Source organism: Astyanax mexicanus, chromosome 3, assembly GCF_023375975.1.
Source record: "Astyanax mexicanus isolate ESR-SI-001 chromosome 3, AstMex3_surface, whole genome shotgun sequence".
Classification (NCBI taxonomy): domain Eukaryota; kingdom Metazoa; phylum Chordata; class Actinopteri; order Characiformes; family Acestrorhamphidae; genus Astyanax; species Astyanax mexicanus.
The window spans coordinates 3671597-3684237 of NC_064410.1; the positions used below are offsets into that span (position 1 = coordinate 3671597).

The 12641-nt window shown below is 38.6% G+C and overlaps 1 protein-coding gene across 1 annotated transcript in view; it reads right to left on the reverse strand.

Moving 5' to 3' along the window:
• zgc:63863 (TBC domain-containing protein) overlaps positions 1 to 12641 on the reverse strand; it is a 33234-nt gene that overhangs the window by 15883 nt on the left and 4710 nt on the right. The window contains exons 5-7 of the mRNA XM_022668028.2: positions 12501 to 12602; positions 7369 to 7510; positions 3414 to 3598 (exon numbers count right to left, since the gene is read on the reverse strand). Of these exons, the coding sequence (XP_022523749.2) occupies positions 3414 to 3598; positions 7369 to 7510; positions 12501 to 12602 (429 nt within the window). The remainder of the gene's footprint in view (positions 1 to 3413; positions 3599 to 7368; positions 7511 to 12500; positions 12603 to 12641) is intronic.

Below are 12641 nucleotides of genomic sequence, written 5' to 3' on the forward strand. Positions count from 1 at the left end.
TTTTCCACAGCAGAATTAACTTATTTCAGGACTAGGCCCTAGTCTAGGATTTTGCCTAGTCTTTGACTACACAGCGTTTCAGGATTTTACATTGAAAGGTTGAGTCTTTGTGGCAGATTTCTGGATTGGGATTTCTGGATTAAGGTTAGCGATCTGAATAAAGATTTTCTATAAAACAAGAGACTAGGCGTAATCCCTGTCCGGAAAATCAAACCCTATGTGAAAGATTTCCAATGAGGGATTAAGACTAGTCTTGGACTAGACATCATTTGGATTGACACTGAAAGGAAAATATAGTCTATGAATAGGCTTAATCCATAAAAGGCAGCTTTCCAGTCTGAATTAAGGCAATTTTTGGACTACACAGTGTTCTAATCACTAGACTTAATCCCAGTCTGGGAATATGACCCTGTGTGGCAGATTTCCAAACAGAGATCAAATCTAGTTTTGTACTACACAGTAATTGGAATCAGGATTTTCCATTAAAATTTCCACAGGATTTTCCAACTGGACTGGGATTAAGATTTTTTTTTTAATAAAAGGAACTAGGCTTAATCCTGGTCCAGAAAATCAGATAGACTAGATAGGGATTAAGCCAAGTCTTGGACTAGATATCATTTTAAATGAAGATTTTCCATAGATAGGAAAATGTAGCCCACAACTAGGCTTAATCCTGTCTGGGAAACTAAACCTATGCTGCAGTTTTCTGGACAGGGATTAAGCCTCATCAAAGACTGCTTTGTAGTCCAAGACTAGGCTTAATCGAACCTAACAGTTTAACTAATAAAAAGGTTGAGTTGTCATTGCACAATTGCTACACTTGTTATTGTGAAACTTGAGTGAAATAACCCTAAACTAATCATATGGGAAATGTATTTATATTATTTTTTTTTAGGACATTTTTTGTTTGTAACAACATACCAAGCACACTCACACACACACACACACACACACACACACACACACACATGCACCCATAAACATGCACATACACTCCTCCTCCTTCAAGAAAGGCCGCAGATGCTGGTGAAAGGGGGGGTGGGGTTATGCAAAACCAGACAGGCACATAATTACCCAGGGACTAGGGTTTGTTTATTGGAGGGCTGCCCTGTATTATGAGGCCTCATGTTCTCATCTTCAACAGGGAAAAGGGAAAGGAATAATCTCTCTCTCTCTCTCTCTCTCTCTCTCTCTCTCTCTCTCTCTCTCTTTCTCTTTCTCTCTCGCTCTCTCTAATCTGCCACAGCAGACGCTGGTGGATATAAACCCAGGTTGATTTCTCTGCTGATGGCTTTTCCAGCTCTGCGAGAGATGGCTGAGGAGAAAACGCCCCCCCTGAATGCTAAAGGTATCAGTTACCCCCCGCCAAGAGTGATAATATCATAAGAGCAGGTCTGCTTGTGAGAGAAACGCTGTCCACAAACTCTTCTTCAGTCTTCAGACCGGTCCACACTGAGCACTGAGATATAATAAAGGCTGAGCCGCAGCCGGCAAGGGCTTAATTGTCTCTCCCATCACAATAGGTGCTCCACAGATTGAGCTGAATGAGGGTTAGAGGATGTGACTTCACACACTATAGCTCCACCTGCTGGACGCTATGTTTTAGTAGCACAATAAAGGAAAGGTACGTGTCAAAGATTCAAGTTGGTGCCATCTGTGACACAGACATGTCTCTCCAAACCATCAAACTGATCATCAGTAAATTTTACATTTCATTTAAAGGAAATCAAGGGAGCAGAGTCTGGAGGAAGAGTGGAGAAACACAGTCCAAACTGCTCGAGGTCTAGTGTGAAGTTTCCACCAATCAGTGATGGTTTGGAGAGACATGTCTGTCATCTGCTGGTGTTGATCCACTGTGTTATATCCATATATAAGTTCAAAGTCAGTGCAGTTTCGTTTTCCTGGGAAATCTAACAGCACTTCATGCTTCCCTCTGCTACTGACAACTTTTTTGAGATTCGGATTTCATTTTCCAGCAGGATTTGGCACACTGCCTACAAATGCCAAAAGTACCAACTGGTCTTATTATATAATATTCTAAATTTCTGAGGCACTGATGTTTGGGTTTTCATTGGCTGTAAGCCATAATCATCAACAATAAAATTGATGTAATGCATCTATATAATATTTTTTAAATAGTTTTAAATTTTAAACTGAATTACTGAAATAAAGTAACTCGTCAATGATATTCTCATTTTTCAAGATGCACTACTAAACTGAAAAACTTATACATATAAATACATATACATATCAGACATACATATCACAAAAAAAAATAATTACGCAACATTTCTCCCATTTTCCATTGCAATGGTGATTAAATCAGCAACTGCTTCATACCTTCATATTATTAGTTAAAATATGTATATGTTACTGAAATTGTGCACAAAAGGTGATATCTTGTGATGTGATATCTTAGTTCAATCGTTCGCAATGTAAAACAAGTACAGTGATTCCCAACACTGGTCCTCAAGGACTCTGTTTACCCTGCAGTGGTTTTCCGCTACAACACACAACCTTCATATCATTAAGGGCTTGTTAGTTAATGGAGATGCCGGACCAGATGTGTTGAGTGCAGGGTAAACACTAAATGAGCAGGGGAGGGGGGTCTTCCAGGAGCAGAGTGGAAGACCACTGGCCTAGTACAAGAAAATGGAAATGTATATGTGTGGATATTGTGTTTTTTTCGGACTATAAAGCTCTCTAAAAGTGGCAGTCTGTGTTATTTATTTCTAAACTGAAAGCAGAAGCATTTCTGAGTGGAGAAGAATATGGATAAAATATAGTGTTTAATGGTACCAGTGTGCTGGTGAAACAACCATCCCTGCTAAGCCTAATAATATATTCATTTTTAACTGGGCTGTCGAGTCTCTTTCCGCTAGAGGTTTACTGGCCATGTCACATGTCTTTACGTACTTACATCACAGCCTTACGTACAGCCTCTAAAAGAGGATCCGGCTCAGTTTTACTGAATGCGAGCGGCTGGTGGAGCAACGGAGACTTCAGAAGAGGAAACTCAGAGCTCAGTAACTTACTTATACAGAGTAAAACCAAAGAAACGAAGGAATGAAGTTTCTGACTGAGCGCTCGCTCGCTCCCTCTCTCTCTCTCTCTCTCTCTCTCTCTCTATCTATCTATCTCTCTATCTATCTGACTGAACATAACCTGGAATCGGATTCATCTGCTCTGAAAGGAGACCGCATCACACCCGCCCAGTTTAAAATGACTCTTCTGTATGCTCGGTGCAATTACCCATTCTCACCAGAGAGGGTTCTAAGTCCCCGAAATCCCAAAACTTACGGACATCAGCTTTAAGAGTGACTCGCTGTCTACCATATCCATCAATAAAAAAATAAAAAATACAAAACACTGGCCATTGTTGTGTAATATTAGTACTGTTTGAGAGTATTTACCTTTTGCGGGACTGCAGGGCAGCACAGCTGGCCAGAAGAGTGGGTGGGTAGCTGACAAAGAGTCTCTGGGCCTGAGTGATCAGCTGTTCGTACGGCAGGTTCTGAGGAATCTGAGACAGCAGGTGATGAACACTGGCCATATCGCAGTCACTGCTCTTCACTTCCCGCTCTCGATGCAGGACGATCTGAAAAACAATTCAAAATCAAATTAAACAAGTGTATCACATTTTTCTCCCAATTTAGCTAGGCCAACTGTCCTTCCGATTCATTACAGGGTAGCATCACAGCGCTAACGATCAGACGAAAGCGCAGTGACTCGGTTCTAATACATCAGCTCACAGACGCAGCCTTGTGCTGATCCACATCACCCTAGGAGTGATGAGGGGAAAGAGTGCCATTTACTGTACTCACCCAGAGAGAGAGCAAGGACAATTGTGCTCTCTCAGGGCTCCGGCAGCTGATGGCAAGCTGCATGACCAGGATTTGAACAAGCAATCCCCCGATCATAGTGGCATTGCTTTAGACTGCTGGCCTGAGATTCTATTGTTTTAATGCACCACAACGGAATAAAAACCTTTAAAAGATCCCACCAAAAAAAGGATTGCAAAGATTAGTTGACATATTCATTTATTAAAACTGTTGACTAGAACTGCAACAGATGTTTATTTTGCTAGTCGAATAATCTGCCATTTATATATTTTTTCTAATTAGTCAATTAATCAGCGATTAATGCTGTAAATGCAGAATTCTCCATATCTGCTTCCTGCGGCTAAGGCCTCTTTTTCTAGATTTCTCTATCGCTTTCAAATTTTAGAGTTTAAATTTTAAAGGGAAATCAAAATACACTTTTAAAAAAAGCATTTTCACAGCTATGAAGTTTGAAGTGTGAAGTGTTTCCTCTTGGTTTTGTTTGGTTTGTTTTCACACAGGAGAAAAAAAAATCCAATTGCACCCAAATGTGTCAAAACAAGCAAATTTGGGAATGCTCTCTGTACTGATTGGTCAGAGTTGTCTGGTACAAGAACTAGAAAGTAAATACAGGAAGAAGATCCTCTGTTCTGTAACAGTACAGATATATGTGCTGTTTATTATGGAGCAATGGCAAAGCTGGCATTTTTTATTACTGGAATATTTTTATTTGGACACTAATCCAGGTTACACTTGGTAATTTCACACCTGATAGTTAAGTCAAAACACATTCTTAACACAAACATGCCGCTCCAGAATTAGTTTGGTACCGGATAGAGAACACTTCCTCTCCAGGGTACGATTACCGTATTCACACCTGTCCTAACGAATTGCAACCAGGGTGAAAACGAAGCAGAGCCCAATTTAACTGCACTAAAAACTACAGGGGTGAAAACACCCTTAATGCACCAGCTGATAGAAGCTATAGATGATTCCTTTCTGGGGAATGAAACCTTGGCAATGATGTTTAATGGAGACAAACTAAACAGTCAGAGGGGAATCATTTCATGCAAATACGAATAGATTTTGCGGGAAAACTAAACTGCACTGACTTTGGACTTGATAATAAAACACAGTGGATCAACACCAGCAGATGACATGTCTCTCAAACCCATCACTGATTGGTGGAAACTTCACACTAGACCTCGAGAGGTTTGGACTGTGTGTCTCGCCACTCTTCCTCCAGACTCTGATCCCTAGATTTTCTAAATGATATGTAAAATTTATTTACTGATGATCAGTGATGGTTTGTTTGGAGAGACATGTCTGTCATCTGCTGCTGTTGATCCACTGTGTTTTATAATCAAGTCTAAAGTCAGTGCAGTTTTGTTTTCCCACAAAATCTTACAGCACTTCATGCTTCCCTCTAGTCAAGTCAAGTCAAGTCAAGTAGTTTTATTGTCAATACTGCATATGTACAGGACATACAGAGAATTGAAATTACGTTACTCTCCTTCCCAATTTTACAGCAAGTACAGATAATAGATATAATAAAAGAGAATGGGAGACACTATGTGTACAATACAGCAGGGACACAAATAGACATACATGAGACAGAAACAAGGTGCAGTGGTGTGGGGGAGGAATAGATATATAAATATAAGTAAATAAGTAAAAATAGATATATAATTATAATATAAAAGAGTGGGAGACACTATATGTTCAATACAGCAAGACACAATAAACATACGTAAGACAATAGTGCAATATTGATGGTGATCGAGATGGAATGACAGTAAAAATAGTAAATAACAGTAGTGCAAATACGGTATATGGTATATAGCTTAAGGCTGGTAAAGTGAATGGGTGCGTAAGTCCTTAAAGTTCACAGTTTAATTAAGTGGAATTAAAGTATATCAGTAGTGCAGGTGTTGTGTAGTGCAAGTCCGTTTGGAAGGGACCAGTACTTTGTGCATTGTAGTGCAGAGTTTTAGTACTTTATTGTACTGAACAATGTCAGGATTCATGGGGCTGGAATTGTGAAAGAGTTCAGGGTTCAGGGAGCATGAGATCATCATTTATCATTTTCACACATGGATTGAGAGAGAGTTCACCACAGAGTCCAGATCTTAACCTCATTGAGAATCTTTGGGATGTGCTGGATGGAGAAGAGCTGCTTTGTGCAGTGGTCAGACTCTACCATCATCAATGCTGCTGATAGATCTTGGTGAAAAATTAATCCAGCAACACTGGTTGCAAATAAATCTTGTGACAAAGCTATGGCGGTCCAACAAAATATTAAAGTGTGTGACCTTTTTTTTTTTTTTTTGGCCGGGAAGTGTACAATTGCATCTGTACTATTTACGCAACATTATTCATTTTATTACCTGCTTTTTTATACGTGCTTTATGTAAATGCCCAATTAAGCGAGTAAATGCTAAGCTTGCTAAGTTTGCATATCCATATTGCTATTGTCTATTACCACCCTCTCTGCACAGCCGTAAAATAAAATACCATTATTTTCATCTAATTGGCTGGTCAGTGGCACAATGCCTGTATCTAAGCTGCAGCATTATCACCGGCGAGCGGTCAGTCTCGGCGGCTCAGCCGGTGCGGCTCCTGTTAAAGAGCCCTGCTGGTTTATAGCAGCCGGCACACAGGGAGTCAAAGCCCTTGGCTTCAGGAACCTAAAAGGCAGGATGAACTACATTTCCTGCCCGCTTTGTTATCAGGACTTCAAAAGGCCCTGGCCCCCTCTTGGTTTGCACGTTGCTCTCTGGCAAGGGAGAGGCTTATGGAGAGACAAGAAAGAGGGCCAGTTAAAGCAATCTAGCACAAACACAGCCAGCCCCCTTCACACAAGCCTCTGGTGAGTTCATTAGAGATGTTTAATTAACTGGTCTCGCTACAACAAAGTGCCCTGGATTCTCCCAAGAAAAGGAAACCAGTTTACACTGGCGTGCACGCTTGCCATCTTTTGCTTCCCTTTGAAACAACTTCTTGTTGTTGTGTTGACGAGCCAGATAACCGATCAAAAAAAATAAATAAATAAATAAATTAAAAAAAAGCTGTTTACAAACTTGGAGCCAAATTAAAAAATAAATAAATAAATAATAAAAATAAAAAAACACAAGTGCTCGCAATAACCCGACAACCCTGCCCGAAATATATTAACTATGAGATGGATATGATTCAGTTTGGAATCGATGCGCAATAATCATTAGTGTCAATCATTCTGGGCAGCCTAATGGAGCGAAAGTCATTTATAATTGTTCCGTTCATTATGTCCAGAAAACGCTTCAATGACCTCATCAGCCAAAGCAATCAATGATTCACTAATACATTCTCACACGTTCTCCATCTGAGAAAAAAAAAAAAAAAAAAAAAAAACGCAGAAAAGGTCACAACGCGCACTGTGTTCAGCATACAGAGCCAATAGAATAAAGGATAAAGGATAAAGGGTGAAGAAAACAGAAAAAATAAATAAATAAATAAATAAAAAAGACAGAAGGAGAGTTTTTAATGTGACAAGTGATTGAGTTCTTACCACAGCGGCGAAGTAAATAGCCATGAGTGGGTGAGAGGCCAGGAAGAAATCGTAGAGCCGCAAAATGTGCCGGAACTCGGAGAGGACATGGCCGTACCATGTGATCAGCCAACTGAGGGCGAAGATGGTGCCAACCTCAGCCCTGTATTACACAAACGCAACGAGAAAAAAACATTACATTACATTACTATACTCTTCTACAGAAGATTTAAAAACATGAATGGAAAAACACGCAGAAATCAAATAACAAACAGCTTCCATTATAGAGATACAGAGTCAACAGGTTTCAACGGAAATATCATCCACATGTATAGCACAGTTAAACCTGAGAGGGCGCTGCAGAGGCAACAAATACCACACTAAAAGTGTTTTTTAAAGGTTGGAAAGGTTACTAAAAATTTTAAGCAGGACTGGTATGCTTTATTACGTCATGGGAACACATTTCAGCCACTGATAGAAAAAAATATGTTTTACGGTTTAATGTTTCTTTGAACAAATAGTGGAGGATTAGGTCTGGAACTTCTGAAACAGACAATTGCTCTTAGATTTGCTGGAAAGCCAAAAAAAAAATAATCTGCAGTGGATCCAATACAGTTTAAACAACATCCAATCAAAACCAACTTAAGTTTACACCTCTGAGCTGTGTAACCAAATTTCCACCTTCAGATATCTACATCGAGTCTACAATAGGGCTGCAACTAATGATTATTTTGGTAGTCGACTAACCTGATTATTATTTTTTCGATTACTCGATTAGTCAACGATTATTTCTAACATGTTCTCCATCTCTAAAAACAATAGAAACAGCTAAACATGAGAATTTAAAAGCCATTTAAATGGGTAGATGATGTTTAAAGGTGGAAATCACTGATATTTAGTGAGTAAATATGTAATCTGTTGTGTTTGGGCACTTTTGGAGACAAAAACTAAGTTGAGTGTAAACTGTGTGAATGAGCCACTTACAAATTGTCAATTATATCGATTAATCGCTGCAGCCTTAGTCTACAATAAATGCATATGAATGATCATTACATACGTAAAGATCCATGATCACATTATGTACTTTCTCATGAAAATAGAAATGTATCATCGACCAGAGTAACTAATTCCAGATTTTAAAACCCAGTAAGAAAGAGACAATAAACCAGTATAGTAGATCATGTGTTACATTCGGGTACATCTCATACTTAGCTTATAATAGCCCGCACTGTTCGGGCTCCTATGCTTCAGCTGCTCTGCCACGGCTAAGCAGGCATGTCAGCGTGGCCAATGTGTAAGAAAAACAGTCTGCACATTGCTTTCAACATGGATGACCACACAGATGATGTAATGTTGCCGTCCAGTGTGTCTGTTACCCACGTGCTCTCCTCCTTAACCACGCTCCAGAGCTCCGGCGCTCCGGCCTGCGGGCTGCTCTGACGCCACTTCATCTCCACAGTTAGCGAGAATGACCTTTCAGACTGACCATTTTCTGCTCTATAGGAACAACAGGCTTTCTACAGGATTAAATGAGGAGGAATGGGGAAAATAATCCCCACAGACATCATGGTTTAGTCTGAAACTAGGGTCCTACTGTGTATCCAGGAAACCAAGATAAACTACTGGTGATTCCAAATTGTTCCTGACCTGAACTACACTGTTGAGATTCTTCTTTGAAATCCATATATTTTCAGATAGACATTTCTTTAGTCTGTCCGAGCCTTTAATTTATACATATTTATATTCCACACTCTGGAAATGTTTTTTTTTTCTGTTTAGTATTTCAGATGCCAAATACTCAGCGATCTTCACTGCAAACTAGTGGTTTAGATAATACTGGCATACTTAAAAGTACTGCAATATTTTGTTTTGCAATGCTGCATCAATTTTCAAACACAGTAATGATTTTATATGAATAGTTTAAATGTAAAGATTAGTGTCAGATTGGTGTTTAGTATCTCTTACTCATAAATAGCATTTATAAACAAACACTTACTCATAAATACCTCTTAACCTCTTATATACCCCCCCCCCCATCACTAGTAACACCACAACACCAGGAGAGTAAAGACCAGCACATGCCTCCTCCGATACATGTGAAGTCACACTTCACCTCTTTTTGAACTTTTGCAGAGTAGCATCACAGCCCTAACGCTCAGAGGAAAGCGCAGCGACTCCGTTCCGATATATCAGCTCACAGACGCAGCCTTGTGCTGATCCACATCACCCTAGGAGTGATGAGGAGAAAGAGTGCCATCTACTGTACACACCCAGAGAGAGATTAAGACCAATTGTGCTCTCTCAGGGCTCCGGCAGCTGATGGCAAACTGCATGACCGGGATTCGAACAAGCGATCTCCTGATCATGATCAAAGTGGCAGCACTTTCGAACGATGGAGCACAAGGTGCCTTATTTGAACTTTTTTTTTTTATATTAAAAACTAAAATATACGTTATATGAGTTATTTCTTTATTTATGAGGGACATTTAGGAAAATAACTGATTTCTCCCAAGAGAGATTTTTTTTTATGTAGAGTTATTTGAAATGAAATGAAATTAAAAAAATTAAATTACCATATTTTTCGCACAATAAGGCACAATTAAAATCCTTTAGATTTTTAAAAATTTTCACTTTATGCATGAAAATAGACCAAAAAAAATAGCCGTTTATTGATAGTGCGCCTTATTGGGCGACAAATATGGTGTTTTGTGTAGCCCTGAACTCAAATACATATTTATATTAGCAATCAAAAGAGTATTAACAGTTTAATACAGGCTGGTCTTATAATGTGCAGAAAACAAACAGTCATTTAACACACACAAGTTCTGTAGTTCCCAAAAAACAAGCAGAACAACCCAAAGTGCTCTGCAGTTTTTAAGTTTCCAGGCTCGGCTATATTGGGCCATAACTAGTTCAGTTCAGAAAGTGCCTCAGCAACAGCACCTGAACGAGCCGCACCATTAAACCTGTAGACCAGCAGAGCACTAGATGTAGCTCCCAGGACACACGTATCCAATATTTATCAAGAGTCTCTTATTCGCTACATTTTAAATGACAAGCCATTAAAAATAACTTCCTTTTATAAACCAGGCGAGGGAATAAGCACGCAACAGAGTCCTTACCAGCTGACTCTGACTACAGGTTCTCTCACATACACACACACAAAACACACACACACACACACACACACACACACACACACACACACACACACACACACACACACACACACAATGTGGAGGCACTGCATTATGCATGGAAAATCAAACTGTATAAATGCGTTTGAGCAGGTCGTACACATCAGAGTGGTTTAAAAGCAATGTTGCATCACACGTATAGGACAAGAATCCGGCGGTAAAACAGACCAGCGTATCCCCTCAGCAGAAAATATAAAGCACTGGGATGTAACAAGTCTAAACTGCACGAAACAAGCACTCTTTACACTACAGTACATTTAAAAACACACATACATTTTAACATAAACAAGCAGGTAACAGCTAAAATGCACTATGCAAGTGACATAAAACAATTAAATGCTGAATTTGGGTACATCTGGATACTGGCACTAAACAGGAAGAACTAAAATCTACTGTATCACACGTTACTTATCTAACTATAATGAAAAAACAAACAATTATTTGCTATAAAAGAAAGGAAAAAAAAAGAGATGTAATTTTTCAGGTCCTTCACAGAGAGAATTGTGGGTCCTGAGTAGGGGGGGGACAATGTAGTCCTAATGTTATATCACAATATTTATAAAAAATAAATAAATAAATTAATTAATTAATTAATTAATTAATAATAAAAAAAAACACACACACAAACACACTCTCTCTCTCTCTCTCTCTCTCTCTCTATATATATATATATATATATATATGCACACAATATAAAGAATACACTACAGTATGGTAGAAATTACATTTTATTTGGCGACACTGTTAGATATGATATGATACGGCACAACCCTATTTGAGATTTTTACCAGATTATAACAGAACGATCCAACAACGTCATGATACTAATAATGCTCTCTGTTTATCCAGGATTAAAGTAAAATAAATGATACTGGGCAGATATAATCTGTCTCTAGTAGATATTCTTTATTGGGAAACAAGAACAGTTTGACCACGGTCCAGCACTCTGGCCGGTCCAGCACTAAAATAATGGATGGATTGGTCTATTAATAAAACTAAAGTCACACAGAAAAGCTGTTTTATCCTTCTGAGCACTGAGCTCAAACCTGATCAGACTGAGCCTCCAGACACAGAAACAGGAGAGGATTCAGGAGTGCAGAACTTTAATGCACGTGGATGAAGCTTTAGTAACATTATGCTGCCCTCTAGAGGAAAAAAACCCACCAAGCAAAACTCTTCAATAATAAAAGTAAGTTGATACAAAAATATCCTGATGTTGATATTGAAATATTCGTAAGACACTTGTAGGTAAACTATGGATTGAACAAAATATTGTTATCATGCTGTAATATATATTTCACTAACGATACATTATCAATAAGTGGCATCAATAAGTGCAGTGTTTTCTTGGAAAATCTTACAGCACTTCATGCTTTCCTTTCCTGACAACTTTTCTGGAGATGCAGATTTCATTTTCCAGCAGGACACTGCCAAAAGTACCAATTGGTCTTATACAATATTCAAATTTTCTAAAACACTGATTTTTGGGTTTTCATCCATAATCATGAACAATAAAGAAATAAATGCTTAAAATAGATCACTCTGTATGTTTAATACATCTATATAATATATGAGTTCGTAATTTTGAACTGATTTACTGAAATAAAGAAACTTTCTATTTCAAACACGGCACTATAAAAAAAAAAAAAAAAACAATTTGACTTTGGAAAGTTACTTCTTCATCACTCCACATGGTGGCGCTAATCTACCTAATAGGGTAAACCTGCAGTGAAGAATATTGGTCGTCAAATAAATTAATAAATTCATTAATTTTGGTATTCCTGACGTATTTATTTTGGAGTATTTTATCCTCTTCAGTAACACAGATAGCATAAGGTACTGTAGAGAATTGTCTTGGGATATATTAAGTCTCACAGAATCACAGTATTGTGATATCATATAGTAAAATGCCTGTGATTCCCACCCATAATCGAAACAAGCTCAATACAGCCTTACCTGAGCATGAAGCCATGCAGCTCAGGATCAACCTGCTCCAGAATGGGCATCAGGTAGTTGAGGATGTGTTTTGTACTGTCCATAGTGGGGTCCATAAAATCCCTGCACAAACATCCAGCAAATAAAAAGAGCACATAGTTA